The sequence below is a fragment of the Callorhinus ursinus genome, unplaced genomic scaffold, assembly GCF_003265705.2.
Source record: "Callorhinus ursinus isolate GAN/ISIS: 27379988/994484 unplaced genomic scaffold, GSC_fseal_2.0 scaffold32, whole genome shotgun sequence".
Classification (NCBI taxonomy): Eukaryota; Metazoa; Chordata; class Mammalia; order Carnivora; family Otariidae; genus Callorhinus; species Callorhinus ursinus.
The window spans coordinates 6,367,040-6,389,340 of NW_027397094.1; the positions used below are offsets into that span (position 1 = coordinate 6,367,040).

Genomic DNA, 22,301 nt, shown 5'->3' on the forward strand with positions numbered 1-22,301 from the left:
TGCGTGGAGCACTGGGTGTTATGCACAAACAACGAATCACGGAACAGCCCGGGAAGAGCCATTTGCCTGACAGAGGAGCTTGTGTTCTGCAGGCCTTGAGGCTCACCTGCCCTCTGGGGCCCCCCTAGGCTTCGCCCCACATCCCACCAGTGCATCTCCTGCAGTCCCGGGCGGGACTTCCAGCAGGCTGCTGGAAATCGGAGCAGAAAGAAGCAGGTCTCTGCCGTGAGCCTGCTGTCCTTGCTCTGACCTCCTTTAGAGGGAGGATTGCCAGCAACCCTTCCTCAGCTTCGTCAAATGAGAAGGACTTGGATCGGGGCCCTCTTCATTCCCGAGAGGAAAATGAATTTCCCGGGGCCTGCGAGAATTCATTGCTTTCGCCGATTTTAATGCACGATTAAACCCTGAACATCTGGAGAACTTAAGCCAGTTTCCATAGTCCGGATCCGCAGGAAGCCCCTTTGTCACTGTTTTCCATGCTTGGCATGTGTTAAAGTGACATTTCGGATACCTTCCCGTCTAATTTCGGTGACTTTTTGTTTGAATTCACACTCGGTGAATGTTAGTGGTATGTGGGGGTTCTGTGTGCTGAGTACATTGACATTTTCTCACCCCAAGGAAGTACGATGCTGCCGCCCAGCCCCCACCCCAACTGTTTTTGCTGTGTGCCAGGTGCAGTGGGTAGCAGGGATTGTACAAGAACACAGAACAGGACCTTCTGGCTCGACTCCCTGCTTGGATCCCTCTGCCCTCCTGCAGTTGCTTCTCTCTGCTCAGGAACCGGGAGCCCCAGGGGAAACCTCACTTGGCAGCCACTCGGCCCCAGGGTTTGGAGCGGCCCCGGCAAGCCACAGGGGCGTAGAGATCAAGCTCTGCGGTCATCTGGGCTCAGCTCCTAAGCACAGCAGTACGCACCCACCTCCCAGGCCAGCGACACTTCCAGGGCAGACGTGTGCCAGCAACCCCAACTGGACCTAGCTCCTCTTCTCGTCATTTGTTTTACGTGCCCGCCCCTGGAACCCGCAGAGAAAGGCAGCTAGTACTCGCCTAGGCAAGTGTGTCTGCCCGCCTCCAGGCTGGACCGAACCTGCTAGGCTCATTGGAGCGTCTGCAGAAAGGAAGCTTTTGCTGCAAACACACTGCATCCTCACTGCTTACCCATACCAGGGGCCACTGTCATGGCCCAACACAGCCAGAGGTCAGAAGGTTCCGGGGACCACTCAGACTGGCAATGAACACGCTTCCCATAAGCCTGGCAACGATTGGACTGTGGCCTCTTGAAACTCAAAGCCAAGGATTTCAGAGAAGCCTTCCAAACAAACGTTCATTGTAACAGATCATGCTTTTTCCCAAAAGATTTCTTTCCCCCCTGAAACATCCTAAGATATCAGGGAGCATGGCTACACATCCCCCCATGGAAAACCCGCTGTGTGCCTTTCTGCAGTCACAGGCTCTTTATTAAACACAGAATGCTTTGGCCGAAACATCCTTTGGCTTCTCCTCTCGTGCTGATGGATACTATCGGCAGGAAGCAATGAAAACAATACCAGATCCTCCCAACACAGAGCTGGCCAGGGGAGCAGATCCCAAGCGCCAATAAGCCACTGAGTTGAACTATTTAGAATTTATCTTAGTCCAAGCCAAAAAGAGAGGGACTGAGAAGAAAAAAAACCGACTAACCCAACAGAACATACTGTAAACCCTCTGGCAAAAATAGACCAAGCATTCTGGACGGTAGGCACCTGACACTTTCTTGTAATGTTTTGATGTTCCTCGTAAGCAATCGTATTTGTTACTAACCAATGTCTTACTTGTCACTAACCAGATCTTTCCCAGGCACCAGCTTGGGATATGCCACAGGGCTCTCAGGAAACTAGCCACGGGAGCAGTCCAAAGAAAAAAAGAAGGGGAGGGAAAGTCATTCAGGTTCCTCTGGAGTTTGGGTTTGCTTTGGGGCTCGGCTGCATCCTAGGTCCTCTAGGCGGAGAGCAAATTAAAGGCTCCAGGAAGTAAACTTGCAGTTAAGATACCTGAATGTGCCCCCTCCGTTCCCCAATCCAGTGCTAACTGTCTTCACGTTCTTCTGGACACCCGGTGTGTTGAGAGTTAGAAGTCATTAAAACGGACTCTAACAGCCATTTGTATTTTTAGGTCTTCAATTGTCATTAGGACACAAATTTGTATGTCCAGCCATTAAAGGTACTCTACAGGTAACAGCTTATTCATTGTCCTCCAAATTTATTTGGTCAAATAAATGGCCAAATTTGACCAAATAAATGAGTTTATTTGGTCAAATAAATGACCCACCAAAACTGGGTCACCAAGGGCTTCTGGTTTCACCTTTAACATGAAAGGGCTTTGGAGTCAAGTCACCATTCCCATCCTTACAACTAGAAAAGGCTGGACAAACGTTTCAAAAAATGACTTTTTTGGGTCAATGGATCCAGCCACCACCCTCCAAATCTGGAGAGACAGGTGCACTCAGAGTCACAGCTGAGATCTCCTTGCACGGAGCAGAAGCCACTAAAGCCATAAATTATGAGGAACACTTACATGGTAACTTAGATGAACTGCTGTTGGGGTTGGGGGGGGAAGGGAGGTGGGAGTCGAAAATCCACATAAAAATTTTGACTCTCCCCAAATTTATCTACTAATAGCCTGTTGACCAGAAGCCTTATCAATAACAATGAACACATATTTTGTATATGTATTATATACTGTATTCTTAGAATAAAGCTAGAGACAAAAATATCAGGAAAATCATGAAAGTCCATTTACAGTACTGTATTTATTGAAAAAACCCACGTGTAAGTGGACCTGCTCAGTCCAAACCCGGATTGTTCAAGGGCCAACCGTATTATCAATTACACTTTAAATGTGACAGGTCTAAATACACCAATTAAAAAGACAGAGATTATAGAATAGATTAAAAACAAGATGCTGTTTATCTGCGATATATTCTATAAGAAACCCACTTTATAAAGATCCAGAGAGGTAAAAATAAAGGGGTCGAGAAGGATATATACCATGCGAACACTCATCAGAAGAAAGCTGGAGTCATTATTTTCATTTCAGACAAAGCAGACTTCACAACAAGGAGTATTATCAGGAATAGAGAGATGACAAAACAGTAAAGGGGTCAATCCTCCAAGAAGACATAGCACCTTTAATGTGTATGCATCTAACAAGAGAGCATCACAACACATGAAGTTCTAGGCCACCAGGGGGCTGGGAGGGAACTCAGAGCCGGTCCCTCTTGGGTGTCAGAGCCTTCCCTTGTCCTCATCTGGGCCACACCCTAGACATCCTTCCTAGACAGGAACTAGGACACGGGAGTTCGCATAGGCCTCTGAATTTGGACTCCCTACTTCTTTAACTTTGAAAAACATGGGAGTCTGCCTGTCTCATTGATCTCTGTCTTCAAATCTTCAGTAAACCTGTCCCAAGAATTCTCAAGAGACTCTCAAGTCTTTGCGCTCACCAACCATGATGTGTTGGTGGAACAACGAATGGCTGTGTAAGTACTGTTCGTGTTGATCAGACGTTACACGTACGCTGTCACTGGCAAACCACAAATTCTCAAGGGCATTTCTAAATCCATAGCATGCACTTTCTCAATTGCCAGACCCTAAATGACACCAGTGCTAGGCCAACACCCGAGAACATAAAGGATTTCTCACACATGCAACACACGTGTTAGCTCTTGTGATAAACCCTCCCTCCCTGTCTTCACCGATAGTAAGCCCCGGCCGTCTGCACTGTCCTGCCACTTTCCCCACGATCCCAACCCTCTCCCTCCCTCATTCCAGTTTTGTGCAACTTCCCCTCACGGACCACGCCCATCTCTGACCTCTGAAGGCTGGAGTCTGGACCTAGCAGGTTGCTTAATTTTCTTGTGACTCGTGCTGAACCAGCAGACAGAGAAGAACTTTAAGGTGCTGATAAGCAGAGTATCAAGTCTGGATTTGCTCGAAGTAAGTTTCCTGACCGAAGGGAGAGAAAAATAAAGAGGATCAGCATCAGAGTCTGACTCTTGCTTTTGGCTTAGGTTGTGATCTCAGGGTCATGATGAGATCAAGCCCCGTGTTGGGCTCCACACTCAGTGGGGAGTCTGCTTGCGTTTCTCTCTCCCTCTGCCCATCCCCCCTGCACCCTCTTTCTCTAAAATAAGTACATCTTTAAAAAAAAAAATCAGTATCAAGGGATCCAAGTAGCATATTCTATACCCTAGTTAACTCAATTCCATGGTTGACTTTTGTATAACAAAGGTCAAATTAAAGCTAACAGGGATTCTCATTTTATGTGATATTTATAAAGTTTATGAGATACTTATCACATCAATTAGGTATTTGGGATACAAATAAAACATTTAGCAGTTAGGAAATTGGCAAAACTCGTCTCTCACCTCATGATGTGGATTGCCTACTATTCAGTTCATAACGAGGTGTACCACTTGGCTTTTCCAGCACAGGCACCGATTTCTCCCACGGCTGACTCTTCCTGTACAATCTATGAACACTCACAGTATTTGGGGGGTGTGGGATGCTGGGGAGACGGCGGAAACCGGAAGCCCAATCAGTCACCTTCTGCAAGACGGGGTAGTAACTAACCTTCTGGTTTTGTGAGGGTTAACAAGATAATACACGTAAAATGCCCTCCTCATAAAGAGAGCCCAACAAAGGAGCTGTCCAGGGCTTTGTCTCAGCCAACTAAAGGACAAAAAAGCGCATGTCCTCTATCAGGCAGGCATCAAGTGGACTAGATTCTCCGGAACACGAGATTGCTCTGTCCTTCCCGGATCTGCAGACAGAGAGCCACAGGGTATGTCCATTCACGAACAGGGCAGTCAGGCACGAATTTTCTTCAGGACATACGTAGGATGCAAACCTGTAGTACCAATTTTTTTTTTTTTTTTTAGAAAACCACTTGACTTAGGAAGAAAAGATCCAATTTTTAGCATGTGCCCATACTGCATTTTCGTCACTCAAGCTGCTTTCCCCCTCGATACGCAGCACCTGTCCGACAGTCAAGGTCAGGGGAAGGCTGTGCCAGTGAAATGGCCGTCCCAGAATTCCAGCCAACTTGCCTCCAGAGGCCATCCCACCATCTGATGGAGACACACGTCCAGAGCCCCACGCAGGAAATCTCACCGGCCTGACATCTCTAGCCAACGTGGTCTGTAGCTTGAATCCAACGCACTTTCAATTCTTATGTATTTTTGAAAAGACACTTGCACACTTTCAGAAACCTTAAGGGGAAAGAAACAGGGTTGCCAGAGGCCCTGTCTCAAACAAAACCAAGGAAGAAGGTCCAAAAATGCAGTATTTGCTTTAATGACTTTGTCGACGACTTCTGGGAAGGATGTGAACACATTAGAAATAACAGCCATTTATTTTTTAAGGATCAGGTTTTATTAAAAAGTGCATTTTGATTAATTTATGATCTAGATAAGCTGTTAAGATATCAGTATACTCTCTGGAATAGTAACTTTACAAATATTTAAAACAAACAAAATTTTAAAAGCCTTTTTATTTCCTTCACCATTATTGTTTTACAATACAAATATCACCTTGTGAATACACAAAAAAACCCTACGGAAGATAATTCTGCTGCGTAAAATACAGAATGGATATATATACTTCTTCATTCTTAAAAAACTATTTTGTTCTCCACATTGGCAAGTATAGAAGAGAATACTTCCCCAAACATACTCATGTTAGGAGTAAAACTTAGAGTTACATGCAGTTTCTGCACAAATATATTTTAAAGAAATAGATCTCTGTTTTGTTGTTCACCAACAAAATTGTCATGAGAGTATGGATAACTAATTTAGAGCTTTCACGTTTTTTAGTTAAGTGATCATTTTCAAAACTCTCTTTTTAAAAACAAAGTATTCATGGCTATTTTCACTGTATAGTTAAAATCGAACTACCAAATAGGTGATAAAATAATTTAAGTGGTACGTGTCATTGCTACCTGCTCACAATATGGGAACAGGTTCTGACTTTCTGATTAACTCCCCCTTTCTTTAATTCACAGCGATTTAAAAACCATAAGCAGTCTTCTGATTTAATTTAGCTATAAATGCAAAATTTAGTAGTGTATACATACATTTATATTTCCATGGAATATTTATTTTAAATAAAAACATTTAAGATTGCCTACTGACCATACAATCAAGACAAGAAAGGCACTAGAAACATAGACAAATTTCTCTCCCAAGAAGCATTTTTAAATTTTAACTCTTTTCTCTCCAACATGTAAAAATCTTTAAATTTGGTTTTCATAACATTATTTTGAAAAATAAAGTTAGGAAATACTTAGAAAATCACTTTATAACAGAATCTTTTTTTTGCACTTTTTGACACACTCTCTCTGCTGATTTTTACAAAACCCAAAGTTACCAAACCTTTCTGTGTCTGTCATTTTTATTTGAATATCGGTGCAACAGGTAGAAAGATTTCAGAATCGAACCCCATTCAGGTACTTAGAAACCTTCATAGAGACATTTGCTAGAAAATGGCTTACAGCCCAATCTTTGGGGCAAGAGATATGAAAAGTATGTTTTCCCAAGAAAATAATACGCTTTATTTCCAGATGTGCCTGGAAAGACCAGAACTGATGATATAAAAGCTTACATTTATGCTGTTGCATCATATACAAAGGAACATGGTGGTCGCAGGTTATGGAAATCCCAAACTTATGAACAGGAAAATGTGTACAGTGCATGATAGGTTAAATTTTCTTTATTGTTGTCCAACGCAGGTCCTTTGGAGAGAAAAAAAGATCACAGTGCTGACCAGGTAACTCAATAGGTTAAGTCAAGGTAACTTTTGAAAGAGAACAGGATCAGGGAGGTGTTTGTTTATGGCATCTTCTCTCACGGAGTTCTTAGCACTTCGGACAGCTCCTCGCTCCCCGGCCTTGCGCGGCTGTTATGTGTCATTCACCAAGCGGCTGTATTTCACTTGTCTGCCGAGGTGGACGACTGGCCAGGGGAAGGGCCAGTGGTAAGAGCGAGGTACGATTCCTTGGACATTCTTTTCAAAGTACTGAAACGGCCTGTACCACCACACCCTAGCCAGGAGGTTCATCTGGGAAGCTTCTTTTAGCACCTAGGAGACCAAGGGCAGGAAAACCACGTCAGGGGGGGGAGCCACTGTCCGCGCCCCAAAAGGAACACGCACGCTTTGCTAACCACCTTCCACCTAGAGTTTAGATGGTTTCCTTATTCCTTATTCCAGTTCGCAAAGGACCCCAGACCCGCCCCACGGGCCCTGCGTGCCCCCGTTACACGCACTTGGCCACTCTGTGTTCATCTGCTAACTGGGCCACACCCCAGCAGGAAGACAAGCCAATTCCGGGAGCGCACGGACAACGCGGGCCTTACTCCATCTCTCATCCACACATGTATCCCTCAATCAGTGTTTCGGTGACTTTCTGCGATGGACGTTCAGGACTCAGCTGGGGGGGGGGGGGGAGGGAGACCAGGCAGCTGGTGGGTGCAGCCGGTGGGCACAGCCGAGACATTTGTCAGGGGCGGTGGGAGGGCGGCCCTTGCTCTAGAAGGATGCTATGTCCATGTCGCTGCACTCACACATTCCCTGTTCGCTTACAACCCAACCTTAGATGCCGGTTGGCCCGCCCCCTCCCCCTGCTGCGTGGGCACCGCCGGGCTGGGGGCGGGGGGGAAGAGACGCTGCAATCCCACAAGGAGGGACACTCACTTGCTGATTGGCCATCGTGTGGTACCACCAGAAGAGTCTCGTGGTGATGTAGTAGGCCACCACCACGTCCACAGTGTAGTGGTCATGCGCCAAGAGGATGCAGAAGATCCCAACCACGCTGAGCAGCCAGCAGATCCAGTGGTACCACCAGAGTCGTCGAGGGGAATCTGCAAAGACGAGACACTCACCATAGCCCCATCATCCCAGCACCTCTAAGGGCACCCAACCACGCCTCGATGACCGCTTCTGCACCCCGTGACTCTGACCTTTCCTTCTGGAAACATGTCATGTGGGCAGCAAATCAAAGGGCTTTAGCTTCTACGTAACCAAGGCAAGAATGGCAGTAGCTTATTTTATGATTTTATCAGCGATTGTAATTTATGTTTGGTTATTCCTTGATTCATATAATCATAAAATACAGCTTAAAAGGGCAACGGACAGCATAATGCATCATGCTCTATTAAAAACACACACACACACACACAAAACTGTCCACTGATATTTAAGTCAATTTACTTGTAAATAACTTGGGGTTAATGCTCTAAACACAAATCAGTACCTTTTTTTTGGTCTAGAGATCCTTATACAGGGACAGTCATAATTGATACTGTCTTATTTGCTTTCCAAGCTCTGTGCCCACACGCTAATCTGAAAGTCTTCGAGATTTCCATTTCTCAAATGGAAATAAGAAAGGATCCAGATGCCCAGGAATTTGGGCCCAAGTGCATTCAAAGGCAGGGCAGAGTCAGATAAACACCTGTCCATACCTCCATGTGGAAGCCCCCTGGGGAGCGGAGGGGGCGGGGAAGCATCAAAATCTCTATGAATGCAGGCCTTCCCACCTTGTATTCTGGAAGAATGGGCTGAAGAGGGTCTGACATTTTACACAGGAATGTCATTTGCATGTGATCCATCCTTACTACCCAGGGGGAGGAAATTCACACTTTTATTGGATTCTCAAGGGGTCTAAGAACTAGTCGTCCATTTCAGCAGTATTTATCAAGCATCTCTATGTGCCTGGGACAGGAGATGCTCTAGCTACTGAGAACAACGAGTGAACAGGTGAAGAACCTACCCTGTAGGCAGATCCCTTCCCAGCATGGAGGAGAGACAATACAAAATAATTATAATAAATAAGTAAATTATGCGCTATGTTAGAAGGTATTAAATGCCAAGGAAAAATTAAGAAGTTGAACAGGAGAAGCAGGATCAGAAACAGAGAAGGGGAAGGGAGGTCTGCAGCTTTAAATGGAGTGGTCAGGGCAGGGGCGGGGACTCTGTATCCCACCCCCAGGAGAATCTGTATTTGCACCCTAACAACACAACAACAGCAGATACCGTTCATTCCTCCTCATGCAGCTCTGCTGGAGCCCATGTATGCCATCTGTTTTCATTCCTACCACCTCTCCCTCAGCCACAGGGTGGGTACCAGTAGCTCATTCGAAAGACGAGGGAACCAAGACTTAGAGAGGTTAAAGGTGGTCCCCAAGGTCACAGAGCTCGTGGTAGCACCAGGACTCAAAATCCACGCTTGTGACCCCAGTCTTCCCAGTCTCCCGACATGGCGTGCTGGGCTTCCTTCAAGGACAAGGCTTAGCCCCCACTGCAGTACAATCAGCAGGGGGTGGGAGTGCTCCCCCAGCCGGCTGCACCGGGCCTGCGCAGCCCCCAGCGCCACGGCCGGCTCGCCCCAGCACAAGGGCAAGATGGCACCCTGACAGTTCTGAACAGAAACTGTTAGAATTCACTCTCCTTGGTCACATGCCAAGTACGAGTGGAAGAACACCTACACTTCCTTCTCCCGGTGCCCTGCAGCACATCTCCTCTTCTCCTGTCTTCCCCATCTTAGTTTAAGACCAAAACTGGCCCGGGACACCTGGCGGGCTCAGTCAGTGAAGCGTCTGCCTTCGGCTGAGGTCATGATCTCGGGGTCCTGGGATCGAGTCCCGCGTTGGGCTCCCTGCTCAGGGGGGCGTCTGCTTCTCCTTCTTCCTCTGCTGCTCCCCCTGCTTGTGCTCTCTATGTCAAATAAATAAAAATCTTAAAAAAAAAAAAAAAAAGACCAAAACCGGGCTTTCAAGCCTTCAGTCTTCAGCTGTCTCCTGTGCTCCTGGTCAGCCCTGCTCTCTGCGGACTCTTGTTTGTGGACCTCTCTCCGTTCCCTGCGCGTCTTGCCGATGCCAACACCATCACGGTGGTTCAGGCCACCCCACGTCTTCCCTGGATTACGGCAGCAGCCGGCCCCCCACTCTCACCCTGCTCTCCAGCCCGGCCCCCTCCACCCATCCTGCACCTGCCCCCGCAGTGGCTCCTCCTTCTCCGGAGGAGGAACGGCACAGCATGGCCCCGCCTCTGAGAGAATGGAAGTTCAGACTCCTCACGGTCTCAGGCACGCTCCATGATCTGGTTCCTGCTTAACAGTTCATTTGTGACTTCTCATCACTACCAGCGCTCTGAATTCCAACCACACCAACCTTCCAGACGGTGCCACACGCTCACTCCCAAGACACGTCCCGACTGCAATGTGTGCGGCCCTCTTCCAAGGTACCAACAGCCCGGGTCTACTCACTATTCTTCATGGAAACTGCCTGAATAATGCTCATCGAGACTGTTTTTAACAGTAAAATACTGAGGACAACTGCGTTTCCTACAAGGAGAAAAGATAACCTGGGGTTCATTACAAGGGGCCAGAGCCTCATGTCTCACCAACATCATCCGCGAGAAAACAAGCCGGAAGACTATAGAGAACATAACACCATTATGTAGATTTGACAAACCCTCACACCATGACACGCAAGCACCAAAACATGCATGGACGTGACGCAGGAAAATGGAAGGAGAAGGAATGAAAGGCCTTAATCACCTAGTTACATTTTATTTGTTTTTTAACGGGTTAAGCAAAACAGACACAGCAAATGCTACTATTAAGCCTGAGCAGTGGACAGGGGCATATTTAGTATTATTTTTTGTGTGTCTCATAATAAAATATTTTAAGTACATTTTTTTAAAGGGAATTTCCCGTTCAGTGTCTGCCTCATTTAGTGTCCCTGAGCCCACATCACCGAGCCCCTTCTGTCCCCGCGGCTTAGGGCAGAGGGCCAGGAACTTGAAAACACCTGGTCTGTGATCACATCCTACCAGGCCTGACGCTGGAGTCCTGTGGTCTTAGAGGAGATTTCCTTCTGGCTCCTTCCAGGAGCTCTAACACATCCCACATGCTACGCTGACACTCGAGGGAACAAGTCACTCCCCACCCGCTATACACACACAGACCCACACACACACACACACACACACGCACACGCACACACGGGTCACTCCGGGGGCCCCCGTGTCTGGGCGCAGTCGGCAGAGGAGGTGCCGCCCTCTTGCAGGGGACTCCGCAGAGACCGGGGGACATGGCAGATGTCATGGAAGGCTGCCGTGGACTTACACTCTTTGATAAATAAGTAGGTGAGTGTGAGCATGACCGTGTGGCCGCTGTACAGATAGTCCCCGCACATGTTGTGAGAACCAGTGATGGACAGGCCACCGCCAGCGATGAGCTTCATTATTCTCCGCAGTTGGGCTTCCCAGTCTCCAAAAAGCTGATGGGAAAAGAGAAGACAAGATTCGTTACTGGCCCACACGGAAGTGCGCCCAGACTACTACTATTCAGTTAAATTAAGCTTTCTGATACGGTGATTTCTAATCAGAAATATATACTTGGTCTCTGATTTCATTCTGCTGGCACAACCTTGGGAATTTCCTGAGATCAAGGTGTCTTTCTTTGGTTATTCCTCACAAGGCCCTTTCAACACACCTGAGCGCCTGTTAACAAGCTGCGTCTGGGAAAGCCCCAAAGGATGGGGGCTGGATGCCAGCAGAACCCACCAGGCCGTCAGGGGGCTGGGCCTCCAGGGAGGGGAGAGGGGCTGGAGGCTGAGTCAATCACCCATGGCCGACGGCCTCATCAATCCCGCTGACGTAATGAAGTCTCCACAAAAATCCTAAAGGATGAAGGTTCAGAGAGCTCCCAGGGTGGTGAAAGAGTCGAGGTATGGGGGGTACTGGGAGGAGGGGCGCACCCAGACAGGGCGCGGAAGCTCTGCACCCCTTCCCACACACCTCGCCTGGCGCATCTCATGCATTTGGCTGCCCTAAGTTATATCCTCTTAGAATACAGTGGAAATCTAGTAAGTAACATGTTTTCCTGAGTTCTGTGGGCAACATTTAGCAAATTAATCAACCTGAGGAGGGGTCACAGGAACCTCCAATTTATAGCTGGGGGGGGGGTCAGAAGCCCGGGGACAACCCGGACTTGGGACTGGTGTCTGAAGCAGGAGGTGGGGACAGTCAGTGTGACACGGAGCCTTTAGCCTCTGGGATCTGATACTGTCCCCAGGGAGCCAGTACCACAGTGCATTCCCCACATCTGGCCAGAGAAGTGCTTGGTGTGGGCAATGAGCACAGAGGAGAAGCACGGGAGTGTTCTGCCTTCACGGGCTCATGCTGAGATACATCAGACCCCACCGTGAAGTCTGCCGCTCAACGGTCACCGTTCTTCGGACAGCGCTCAGAAGGGGTCTGGTCCTAGAGATGAAGCATGTGGCCTCGGAACGTTCCTTCGATGCTGGCACTTTCTATAGCACATTTCAGCAGATGCTAACCCAGCTTTTAAAATTACACTGATAGAGAAAGAGTCATTGACTGATTTACTACCAGAGCCAATTTGGAAAAAATATCTAGGAAAACTTCCAGTGCTCAGCTTGGGGACAACTCTTTCGCTAACTTAGCTGAAGTGCCGGAGACTGGAGCAGTCAATTGCGAGAAGACTGGTTTGTGATATTCGGCGACCGAACCGAGACAAGGGACTGAGGTGGATGTGCCTTCAGTCTTCTGAAATTATTATGTGGGTAGAACTGCATGTTTTTCCCTTTTAATAAGAGTGAGAAAAGTTCATAAATAAATCTACGCGTCTACGGCCCACACATCTGGGCCACACACTGGACTCGTAAGTGGCTTAAACAACTCACTGCAATTCTTATTTGCTCTGTCAAACGAAATGTGTGCCTGTCTGTATTTTATGCTTGTCAGCACACTTTTAAAGTTCTGATTAGTTGCCCAATTTAATCACCATGATCCTTTTCAGCATCTCACCGATGATATTCCAGGCTTTGGGAAATACATGTTCTATTACAATCTCCCTTTAAAAAAATGTATCCAGATTTCTACTTAAGGATGGTGGGTTGAACACACCACAGAGAGGGTATGGATGTTCACATTCAGAAGGTCAGTGAACATAGCAGGAGACCCCAACACCTCTAGAAATTAAAAACAAGCTTCATACAAAGGATCAAGAGTCAGGCTTTTTCAAAAACAATACAGGAAAACAGAAGGCTTTGGAAGAATGCATCCAAATTCTGTGGGAAAATGATTTCCAACTTAGAATCCTATACCCAGCCATATTACTAACTGGCCCTACAGTAAAGGGTAAACTAAAGCCATTTTCACACACACAAGATTTCACAATATTTACCACCTGTGTACTCCTGTTTTCAGGGAATTACAAGGGTATGCTCTGTAAAGCAAAGGAGTAAACGCAGAAAAAAGAAGAGACGGGACCCGCGAGGATGCCAATGAAGGGAGAGCCCAGGGTGGACAGTGAAGGGGGCGAGTAGGTGTGCAGGAGGGTCGCCCTGGAGGAGGTGCCACCAAGAGAGGCCCCTGCCTCCGAGAGCACTGAATAAAAGAGTCACCACATGGGGATGAATGTGTGCGCACACAGACAACTAAGAAAGCAAAAAGCAAGGCAATCACTAACTCTACAGGAAACAAAATACTGTGCAGAAAAGCAATCACAGGAAACAACATGAGTTGGCTACAAAGGGCATTTACAAACTCATAATGTAAGCACTGAGTATGGAGTTAAATCAGAACAGAAAACTAGACTGGGAAGAAGGAACAGGAAGTGTGACGGCCTGTGGTGGGACAGGGTGTGGCCGAAAAGGCACCGAACTGGGGCTGGGGCATCGAGGACCCTCAGTTCTGGCTTTCCTTGTAGGACATCGCTAAGATTTCCATCAGAAAAATAAATAGAACTGCCATGTCACTTACACACTTACACACACACACACACACACACACACCTGTAAAAAGTGAAAAGATAGGAAGGTAAACACCACTAGATTCAGTTAAAAGAGCTGAAAGTGAGTTAGGGATGTAGGCTGGAGTTGGGTCAGGGTTGGGGGGCTAATGTTTTTCGTAATAGCTTCTGCAGAAGCATTTTATATTTTCAATTGTATACGTGTATATACATGAAAAAAATTTTTTTAAAGGTTTAAATTGGAAGTTTGGCCCAGTTCTAGCATAACAATGGATAAAGAAGAAAATGATGGCAAAAAAACTTAGGTAGGGGCGCCTGGGTGGCTCAGTCGTTAAGCGTCTGCCTTCGGCTCGGGTCATGATCCCAGGTCCTGGGGATCGAGCCCCGCATTGGGCTCCCTGCTCGGCGGGAAGCCTGCTTCTGAACCTCTCCCACCCCCACTGCTTGTATTCCCTCTCTCGCTGTGTCTCTCTCTGTCAAATAAATAAATAAAATCTTAAAAAAAAAAACTTACGTAGCTTTTCATTTTATGTTATTTCAGATTGTCCTTCTAAAATTCTTTTTTTTTGCACTAGAAATGCTATTCTCAGGCACCATCACCCCATAATTTGCACTCCCATTTTTTTTTAAGATTTTATTTATTTATTTCATGAGAGACAGAGGGAGAGAGAGAGGGAGGGAGAGAGAGAGAGAGAGAGAGAGAGAGAAGCAGAGGGAGAAGCAGGCTCCCAAGGAGCAGGGAGCCCGATGCGGGACTCGATCCCAGGACCCTGGGATCATGACCTGAGCCGAAGGCAGACGCTTAACCATCTGAGCCACCCAGGTGCCCTGCCCTCCCGTTTTAGCATGAAAATATTCATGGGGAACCTGTGCGTGTAGGGAGGAGGGAGAAATTACAAGGTAAACATAGCATCGAGAAAAAAAAGCCAGAAATCAATGCTGCATTTCTTACGAGTGCCCTTAAAACTCCTAAGTTTTCTTTTAAAAACTTTTCATGTCAGTCAAATCTCTGCAAGGGGAGCAGTCTCTTTAAGCTTTAGTGGAAAGCGGGAAGAGAAGACAGATGGCCACGTAAAAAATTTTAATTATGTTTAAAAAAGCAAACAAAGTACAAGACAAATCACAAAACAACTGAGCAGAAACCAGTTACCATCTTTTTCCTGTGCACCACACCTGTCAATCAAGTAAATCAGACCAGGGTGGGAAACAAAATTCATCAGCGGACAAAGGGTATGAGCAACTGGAGGTAGACACTGTGTCAAACAAACAGAAATACAAACGGACATTGACAGGAGCTCACTGTTCCCTTGGCCGCCGGGGGTTGGCGGTGGGGGGGAGGCAGGCACAGGGTCGCCCATCTCCTCAAAGTGGCTCCCTTAGGAGGAGGGGGCACACTGGAGGAAGCTGCCAGGGGGGCAGGGAGAGGACAGGTGAGGCCTCTGCCACTTGGCTGTGCGACCCCAGGGGGCTGGACGGGTCTGACCCTCAAGCCCCTCACCTACAGCCTGGGGAGTCATGGCTTTATTATGATCGGCAAAATCCCCGGCAAAGCTCATCAATACTGAACAGCAACCTCAACAGCACAGCCTGTGACCTAGAAGTCTACCTCAAAGAAAGGACCCCACATAGGAAAGAAAGCTTTATGTACAAACACTGTAATATCATTTATAAATGCAACAAACTGGAAACCATCTACCCAGGGATGACATTAACTAGCTGTTCCTTTGCTATTCAAAGCCCAGGCCCCGCCCGTCCTGAAAACACCAGGAGTCCCTGGAAATAGCTCTGGGATGTACTGAACCAGAACTGACGGGGTGCACTGGACTCACACTACAGGGATTCAAAGGTACTGAACTAGGCCACAGTTTTGGGGTGTTCTTTTTTTTTTAGATTTTTTTAATTTTTCATTTGAGAGAGTGAGAGAGCATGAGCAGAAGGGGCAGGGCAGATGGAGAGGGAGAAGCGGACGCCCCACTAAGTGGGGAGTCCAATGTGGGGCTCCATCCCAGGACCCTGGGATCATGACTAGGAGCCAAAGGCAGACGCTTAACTGACTGAGCCACCCCGGCGCCCCTATTATTGCTTAATAAATTATGAAAAAATAAGTTCACAATGCCTGTGCGGTAAGCTTATATCATAAACATTTTCTCCTCTTGAGGACAACACAAAACATTTGGTATAATCAACTATGCTTTTTTAAAAAAAAGGTCTAGAATGTACATTCCACATGTTAACAGGGTTTATATGGAAGTTGGCAGGATTCCTCCCAGTCTCTGTCCCAAAGGGACTTCCATCACTGCTCCTTGGGCTGGAAAGGGAGGGACTGCCTTGGAAGTCCGCAGTTCGGGGATTCAGGTTGCCCTGGAGTGCAGGCAGGACATACGGGAAGAAAAAAAACAGGAAACTCGGCTTCTCTCTCACTTCTCATTTGGTTTCCTTCCCCAGTCCGCCTGCTACTATTTTTCAGTGTCCTCTAAACACCCCTCCATACATTCTATCTAGTGTTTCTGACTTGCATTCAGTGGGAAACAGCATGGAGTGTGCTTCCTCCACTGGAACGGGCTATAACCCACCCCCCACCCCCATTAGCAGGCTTTTGATTGTTCATTTTTGAAAGCAGATATATTTGGGGGGACATCCACGTGATCACATTCTCAGTGGACACTACAAAGCTGTGATAGGAGCTCTCAGATCTCTACCACTATGTGAATTATGGTCTCCTAGGGACACAGAAAAGTCAGTTTTTGGTAAAAATCAAGCTATTTTCTTCAATATCTAATGAACAGCTGAGAAATTAAGTAAACTGGCCAAATCGCTTAAGCAAGAACAAGGCCGGGCAGGAGAGGCTTAACACCACGGACCACTCCAGAACAGTTAGAAACCGGGGAGCCTTCAGTTTATTAAAAAAAAAAAAAAATTATATATATAAAGATGGATACATATAAAGTAACTTTTCCTTGAGCAGCCTCACACCTCACAGAGGTAATGTCCTGCTATCATGCCCCAGGCATCTCTCAAAGTACACACTCATTGACTCATTCAATGAATTACCTACTACCACCAGGGCAAGGAACATTTTGTCGTATTGCTGAAGAAGAGTCTCACTGCCACACAGATAATTCGCTCTCATCTGTCTAGGCCACGCCCAGAGAACTGCTCTGAAACACGCAGACCACAGTCTACACCCGCTAAGGAACCCGGCGTCGAGGGGCAGAAGGATCCATGGAACCCCGTGTCGATCAGGTGCTGGGCAGCCTGCCGCTGAGAAGCACACACTGTACACTGCGGTCGCCCCTCATCTTCAACTCCCACAGCAGGACTCTGCCACTCCCCGAATTTCGCCTGGCATCCGGCCCTCCAAACTGATGACGGGTACGTAAGGACTAACACGAGTCACGAAAACGCCCTTCCGTGGGACCCCGAGGCCCTCAGGGGGACAGGTCGTGTGTTTACAAAAGCTTGAGGATGCTCTGGGGAGCACAGCGGCCAGCAGCCTGCACACCCGTGCCCCTCACCGGCTCTCAGACCTCCTTACTCTCACCTGACCGGGCAGTGGAAGGGCAGTGGCCCGGTGGTCTTAGGGAAGAAAACATCGGCTTTCGTTGGTACAGAGACTCCAGCCTTTTCAACGGTCTTCCCGTTAATTATCTCGTCCTCTCCTCCCAAGGCCGTCAGGTGGTTGGTGCAGCCGTTATGATGGCCATTTGAAAGAGAAGCAAATAAACAGGCTCTTTCTGTTTCGCACCGTGAATCAGGGGGATTAGATCCAGATTCTTCCTCTCACCCAAGCGAGCCTGCAGCCTCTGCACCCCAACAGAGAGCCTGCTGTTGTTGCAAACATCTCCCCAAGTGACGGGGGCCGAACGTTACCTCCAGGCTGCAGGTGTTCTCACCAAATCCCACCCATCTCACACATGGCATTTAGATGCAGGTGCACACCGGGGTTCACGAACGATCCTTTACTCCCGAGTGGTTTTTTTTCCTTTTCAAACTTCCCCATTTCTAGAAAAGTTATTTTCACGGAACTCTTTCACACACCGAGTGTACATTTTCTGCCTTCTCAAGCAAGGTGTTTTCGACCTGACTTTCACTTCCCTTGCTTTGTACTGTGCCGTGTCGGAGAGATGCTCCAAAATGTCTCCAGGTCTGCTTTCACAGGAGCAACGATGAACCCACACCCAACCCAAGCCCCGGGTCAGGGTGAAGCGTCTGGGGTGCTCTGTCCATTCTAGCTGCAGATGTCTCTCATCTGTAGGATGGCAAGAACCACCTTCCCTCGCCCTCAGCCCTCACCGCCTGAAGTGAGATGGTCTCTGGAGGAAGTGACTGCGGACATTATAAAGTGCTGACCCAACTTAAGGCAGCACCCCAACCCCCAAGCCCTTCAGGGAGAACTCCATGCCTGGCACCCAGCACGTGAAATCTGGGGCGTGCTCTCCGAACACGCAGCCCTCACGGATTCTCGTCCGTGGTCACAAGAGACTTTTCTGAACAACTCCTCCACGTGGGAACTGCCGCATTCCTGGGCAGGTTTTGCCTCATCCACAAATACCGTGTCCACCTCACCTGCTCTTAAGTAGAGAGACTTCACGATGTACATCCTCTTAGAACTCATATATGCAACTTTAAAAAAGACTTTTCCCTCCATTAAGCTCCAAAGGATTTGGCTCTCTGCACCTCTCTGTTATCAAATGTATCCATCCATTCTTCTTTCTTTTGGGGGAAGGGTTATCGCTACAATTATCAGCAATCAAGCACTAATCCCCAACCTCAGCCTCCCTTCCCCCCAGTAAAAACTTTATAATTTTTTTCACAGCCTCTAGTAAGGAGACTTTATCAAAGCTTCATGAAATCTCAAAGTCAGCTATGGATTTCCATTCACCCATGTTCTTACTTGTCCCATTAAAGAAATCTAGCATTTCGGAAAAGCATGATTACCTTTTAACAAAATTATCTTTGCTTTAAGTGTTGAGAGATCCATTTGCACTACCTGTTCGTGAAGTAAAAATTAAAAAAAAAAAATTCCCTCAGTTTTGTTAGGAAAATTCTAGATCTACAGGGCACAGCTCTTCCTCTATGACTTATGATGGTGTCACAGCCCAATAAACCTATAGTGAGTTGAAAATATCCTAAGTCAAAAATGCATTGACCATAACCAACCCACCTCACCTCATGGCCTTGCTGACTTTAACATGCCCAACACAGGTGGGCAAAACCATGTGACGCCAAGCCCACTTTATGGCCAAGGGCTGACTGTCTCACGTATTGTACTGAGTACGGTACCCAAGTGAGGGAGCACAGTCACTGCCTGGGCACTGCGGCTCCAGCCTCACCAGAACGGATCGCTAGCCCAGGAAATGAGCCAAAATTCACGAAATCTGAAGCATGGCTTCTACTGAATGCGCACCGCTTTCCCAGCGTGGCAGACTCAAAAACCCGTTAAGTGGAGCGACCGTGGGCGGGGATCGTCTGAATAATGAAACCCCCAGACCCTTCCCTTGGACTCATCAATTATCAGCATTTCACCACATTTGCTTCTTCCTCCCTCTCTTCTCTCCTGGACCACGTGAGAACAAGTTGGATATACTAGGACGCTTCACCCCGTATGTAGAGGGACACTGCCTTCCATCGCCACGCTCCTCAATGTGTAACAAGGAGGCAACAGGATCGGTTTACAGACACCCTGACTCAGGCTCCCGAAGGTCTCAGCACGTCCTTTAGAGCGTCTACGCCCCGGGTCCGGGCTCCGGCCAGGGGACACATCTCGAGGCTATGTGACACAGTCTTAATTTTTCTGTTTCTCAGTCTTTGTATTTAGGACACTGGTATTTTTGAAGAGTCCGGTCTAGTTTCTGTACGGAATGTCCGTCAATCTGGTTTTAGCGGATTGTTTCTTTGTGCTCAAAGTCAAATTCAACGTGAGTGGCAGGAATATTACAGAAATGTGTGTCCTCCTCAGCACATCACATCAAAGGGCATCTGATACCATTTGTCCTGTGACTGGTTTGGTCACTTGGCTGTGGGAGCGCCTGCCAGATTTCGCCACTGAACACACACCTCTGCCCCTGCATAGTTCATCAGCAATCAGTGTTGTTCTTAACATATGTAAATATGATGCCCCCAACCTTTCACCTAGTGGCCTTGGGACCCGTTCTTGGTTCCTGCTAGAATTACCACTGGAGTCGCTCCCAATGGTGATTTTCTATTTCTAACATTTCTTTTCCATCTAGGAGCTGACCTTTTTCGCCCTTAACACTAATTTTTAAAAGGTTTTTTTTTACTAATTACTGCCATTCTTTCACTGGGACACTCCAGTGATCTCAAACCTGGCCAGTGGGAACCTCTCCAGCAGGAAATACGGCTTCTGAATGAACGCCCTGGCCTGCGGTGTCCAGGCAGCTCCCGCACGCGTCCCTCAGGATGCGAGTCCCATCGACCACCCGCCTGCACGGTGACACGACGGGTAATGCTTCGCGGAGACTCCTACATCGTCACCCCCGAGGCTCCTTGGAATGCCTACTGGATGCTTTCTGACTCCGGTCACCTCTTCACACCAGATGGCTGCGGCCATGCTGAAAACCTCGGTGCCCTTCCCCACGCCCCCCAAACACGGCCCTCTCTGCCCGGTCCACACCACCACAGCAGTGCAGCCTCACCCGCCTCCCTCCCGCACACAACAGAGACGCAGCCCACACGTGCCTCTCTGCCTTTAGCTCTGGCCACTCGCCACAGGGTGCCACGTCCAGGGTCGCCCCCTTCCCCCGGCCCCCTCGACACCTTTCCTGTTCTCCCGACTCTTCTTCTCCGCGAATCCACCTGGCAAACTCCCACTCGTCCCTCCGAGACCTGGCTCAGACGGCATCCCCTTGGCACAGTCGACACCCAGCGGTGTTTGCCACTTTCTGGGGGCGCCGCCACGGGCAGGACTCAGCAAGTCAGAGCAATCTGCTGGGTCACATGTCTGTCATGGCATCCGGGTGCCCAGGAGGGGGACATCCGTGATACCGATTTGTGAATCCTCAAGATTTACCCTACACAGGGAAGGTTCTCGAGAAATGCTTGTTCAAGAAACAATCGACCTGCTTGTGCATCGTCTACAATCTCCCTGCCTCACAATCCAGGAGAGCGAGTCTCCCTGGTGATGGCCCTTCAATAAGATCATTTAGGGGGCGCCCGGGCGGCTCAGTCAGTTAAGCATCTGACTCTTGATCTCCGCTCAGGTCATGATCTCAGGTTCGTGAGATCAAGCCCAGCGTCGGTCGGGCTCCGGGCTGGGTGTGGAGCCTGAGATTCAGGAAAACAAAACAACAACAAAACACCATTTAGAAAGTTTAAGGTTTATAAAATCATGTAAAACTGCATATATCAAGCTTAAACTATAAGGAAACAGGAATAACTGTACAGAAAGCACGATCAGAAATATGTAAGACAAATATACATAAAGGACTAATATACACAAACATCAACAGTAAATAGGACCAGGAGTGATGGTAAAAATTTTCCTCTTTTCGTATTTTTTCAATGTATCTATAATAAAAGTATAGTTTCTTTAAAATGGAAAAATTAATCTTTTTAAGAGAGGAAAAAAAATAATTTAGCACATTTCTATTTTTTCTTTTTTGTCCCTGAAAAAGGAAGAGAATCATGGAGAGAGACTGAGGAAGGTGAAGAAGAGCTTCGGGATGGGGAAGGCCCTGGAAGTTATTTGCAAGAAACAGTTAAAAGTGAGAACAAACAAAAAGGCAGGTTACGCTGATGGTAAGAAACTGGGGGGCCGGAGGGAGGTGAGCAGAAAATGCGGTAAAATCAGGCACGGACAATTTGGATTCCACACTCTCGAACGCAACGACGTGAAGCTGCTTTGGTACCAGAAATGCTGGTAAGGTTGGTGGGAGCCAATCACACCACCAAGAGCGGTCGGCGTGGAGGGTGGCCTGCCACACACCACGCTGCACCCCGAGAGCGTGAGAACACGCCAGAACGGTCATGGGGTCCCCAAGAGCGTGGGCCCTTTGCCTTGGGAGCCTGGGGATGGGGCCAGCACCGCTCACCTGCGGGGTGCAGGAGGGGCTCCGACCTCTGCCGTGCCTGTGACTCAGGATGACTGACGGCAGGAGAGGCTACGGAGGCCCTTCTGTCCTGACTCTACTTCCCGTCCCACTGAGCCCTTACCCCCATGCCACGCAAACACAGCCCTTGTCCACCAGGGGGCTCTTCCCAGCGCAGGAGGATCAGGCCACTGAAAACAGTGTCACAGAGTGCAGCGTCCCTGCTCTAATTAAACCCCCTCTTTTCCAAGGTGTGCAAACCTTGGAGCCACGGAGCCACGGATTAACTCCCGCAACTACTAAGATGAGAGTTGAAAACAGCAAGTTATTTCCTCCGTCGGCCTTTGGCTGTCTGGATCGGGGGCCCAGGGTAGGTTTGTTTCTTTATTTTCCTCCTTTTGGAGTTTGCTACAACAGTTAGAAAAAGCTTTCTTACAGGAA

General features: G+C 48.0%; 2 protein-coding genes across 11 annotated transcripts in view; both read right to left on the minus strand.

Moving 5' to 3' along the window:
- ASAH2 (N-acylsphingosine amidohydrolase 2) overlaps positions 1-5,294 on the minus strand; it is a 117,273-nt gene extending 111,979 nt beyond the window's left edge. The window contains exons 1-2 of the mRNA XM_025851014.2: positions 4,406-5,294; positions 3,851-3,983 (exon numbers count right to left, since the gene is read on the minus strand). The gene's annotated coding sequence lies outside the window, so the exon portion shown is untranslated. The remainder of the gene's footprint in view (positions 1-3,850; positions 3,984-4,405) is intronic.
- A 1,437-nt stretch (positions 5,295-6,731) lies between these two features.
- SGMS1 (sphingomyelin synthase 1) overlaps positions 6,732-22,301 on the minus strand; it is a 266,979-nt gene continuing 251,409 nt past the window's right edge. For all 10 annotated transcript variants that reach the window (XM_073878946.1, XM_073878947.1, XM_073878944.1 and 7 more), the window contains 3 exons: positions 11,161-11,314; positions 7,728-7,894; positions 6,732-7,115 (listed from right to left, as the gene is read on the minus strand). In XM_073878946.1, coding sequence (XP_073735047.1) covers positions 6,936-7,115; positions 7,728-7,894; positions 11,161-11,314 — 501 coding nt within the window. In that variant the 3' untranslated portion in view covers positions 6,732-6,935. The remainder of the gene's footprint in view (positions 7,116-7,727; positions 7,895-11,160; positions 11,315-22,301) is intronic.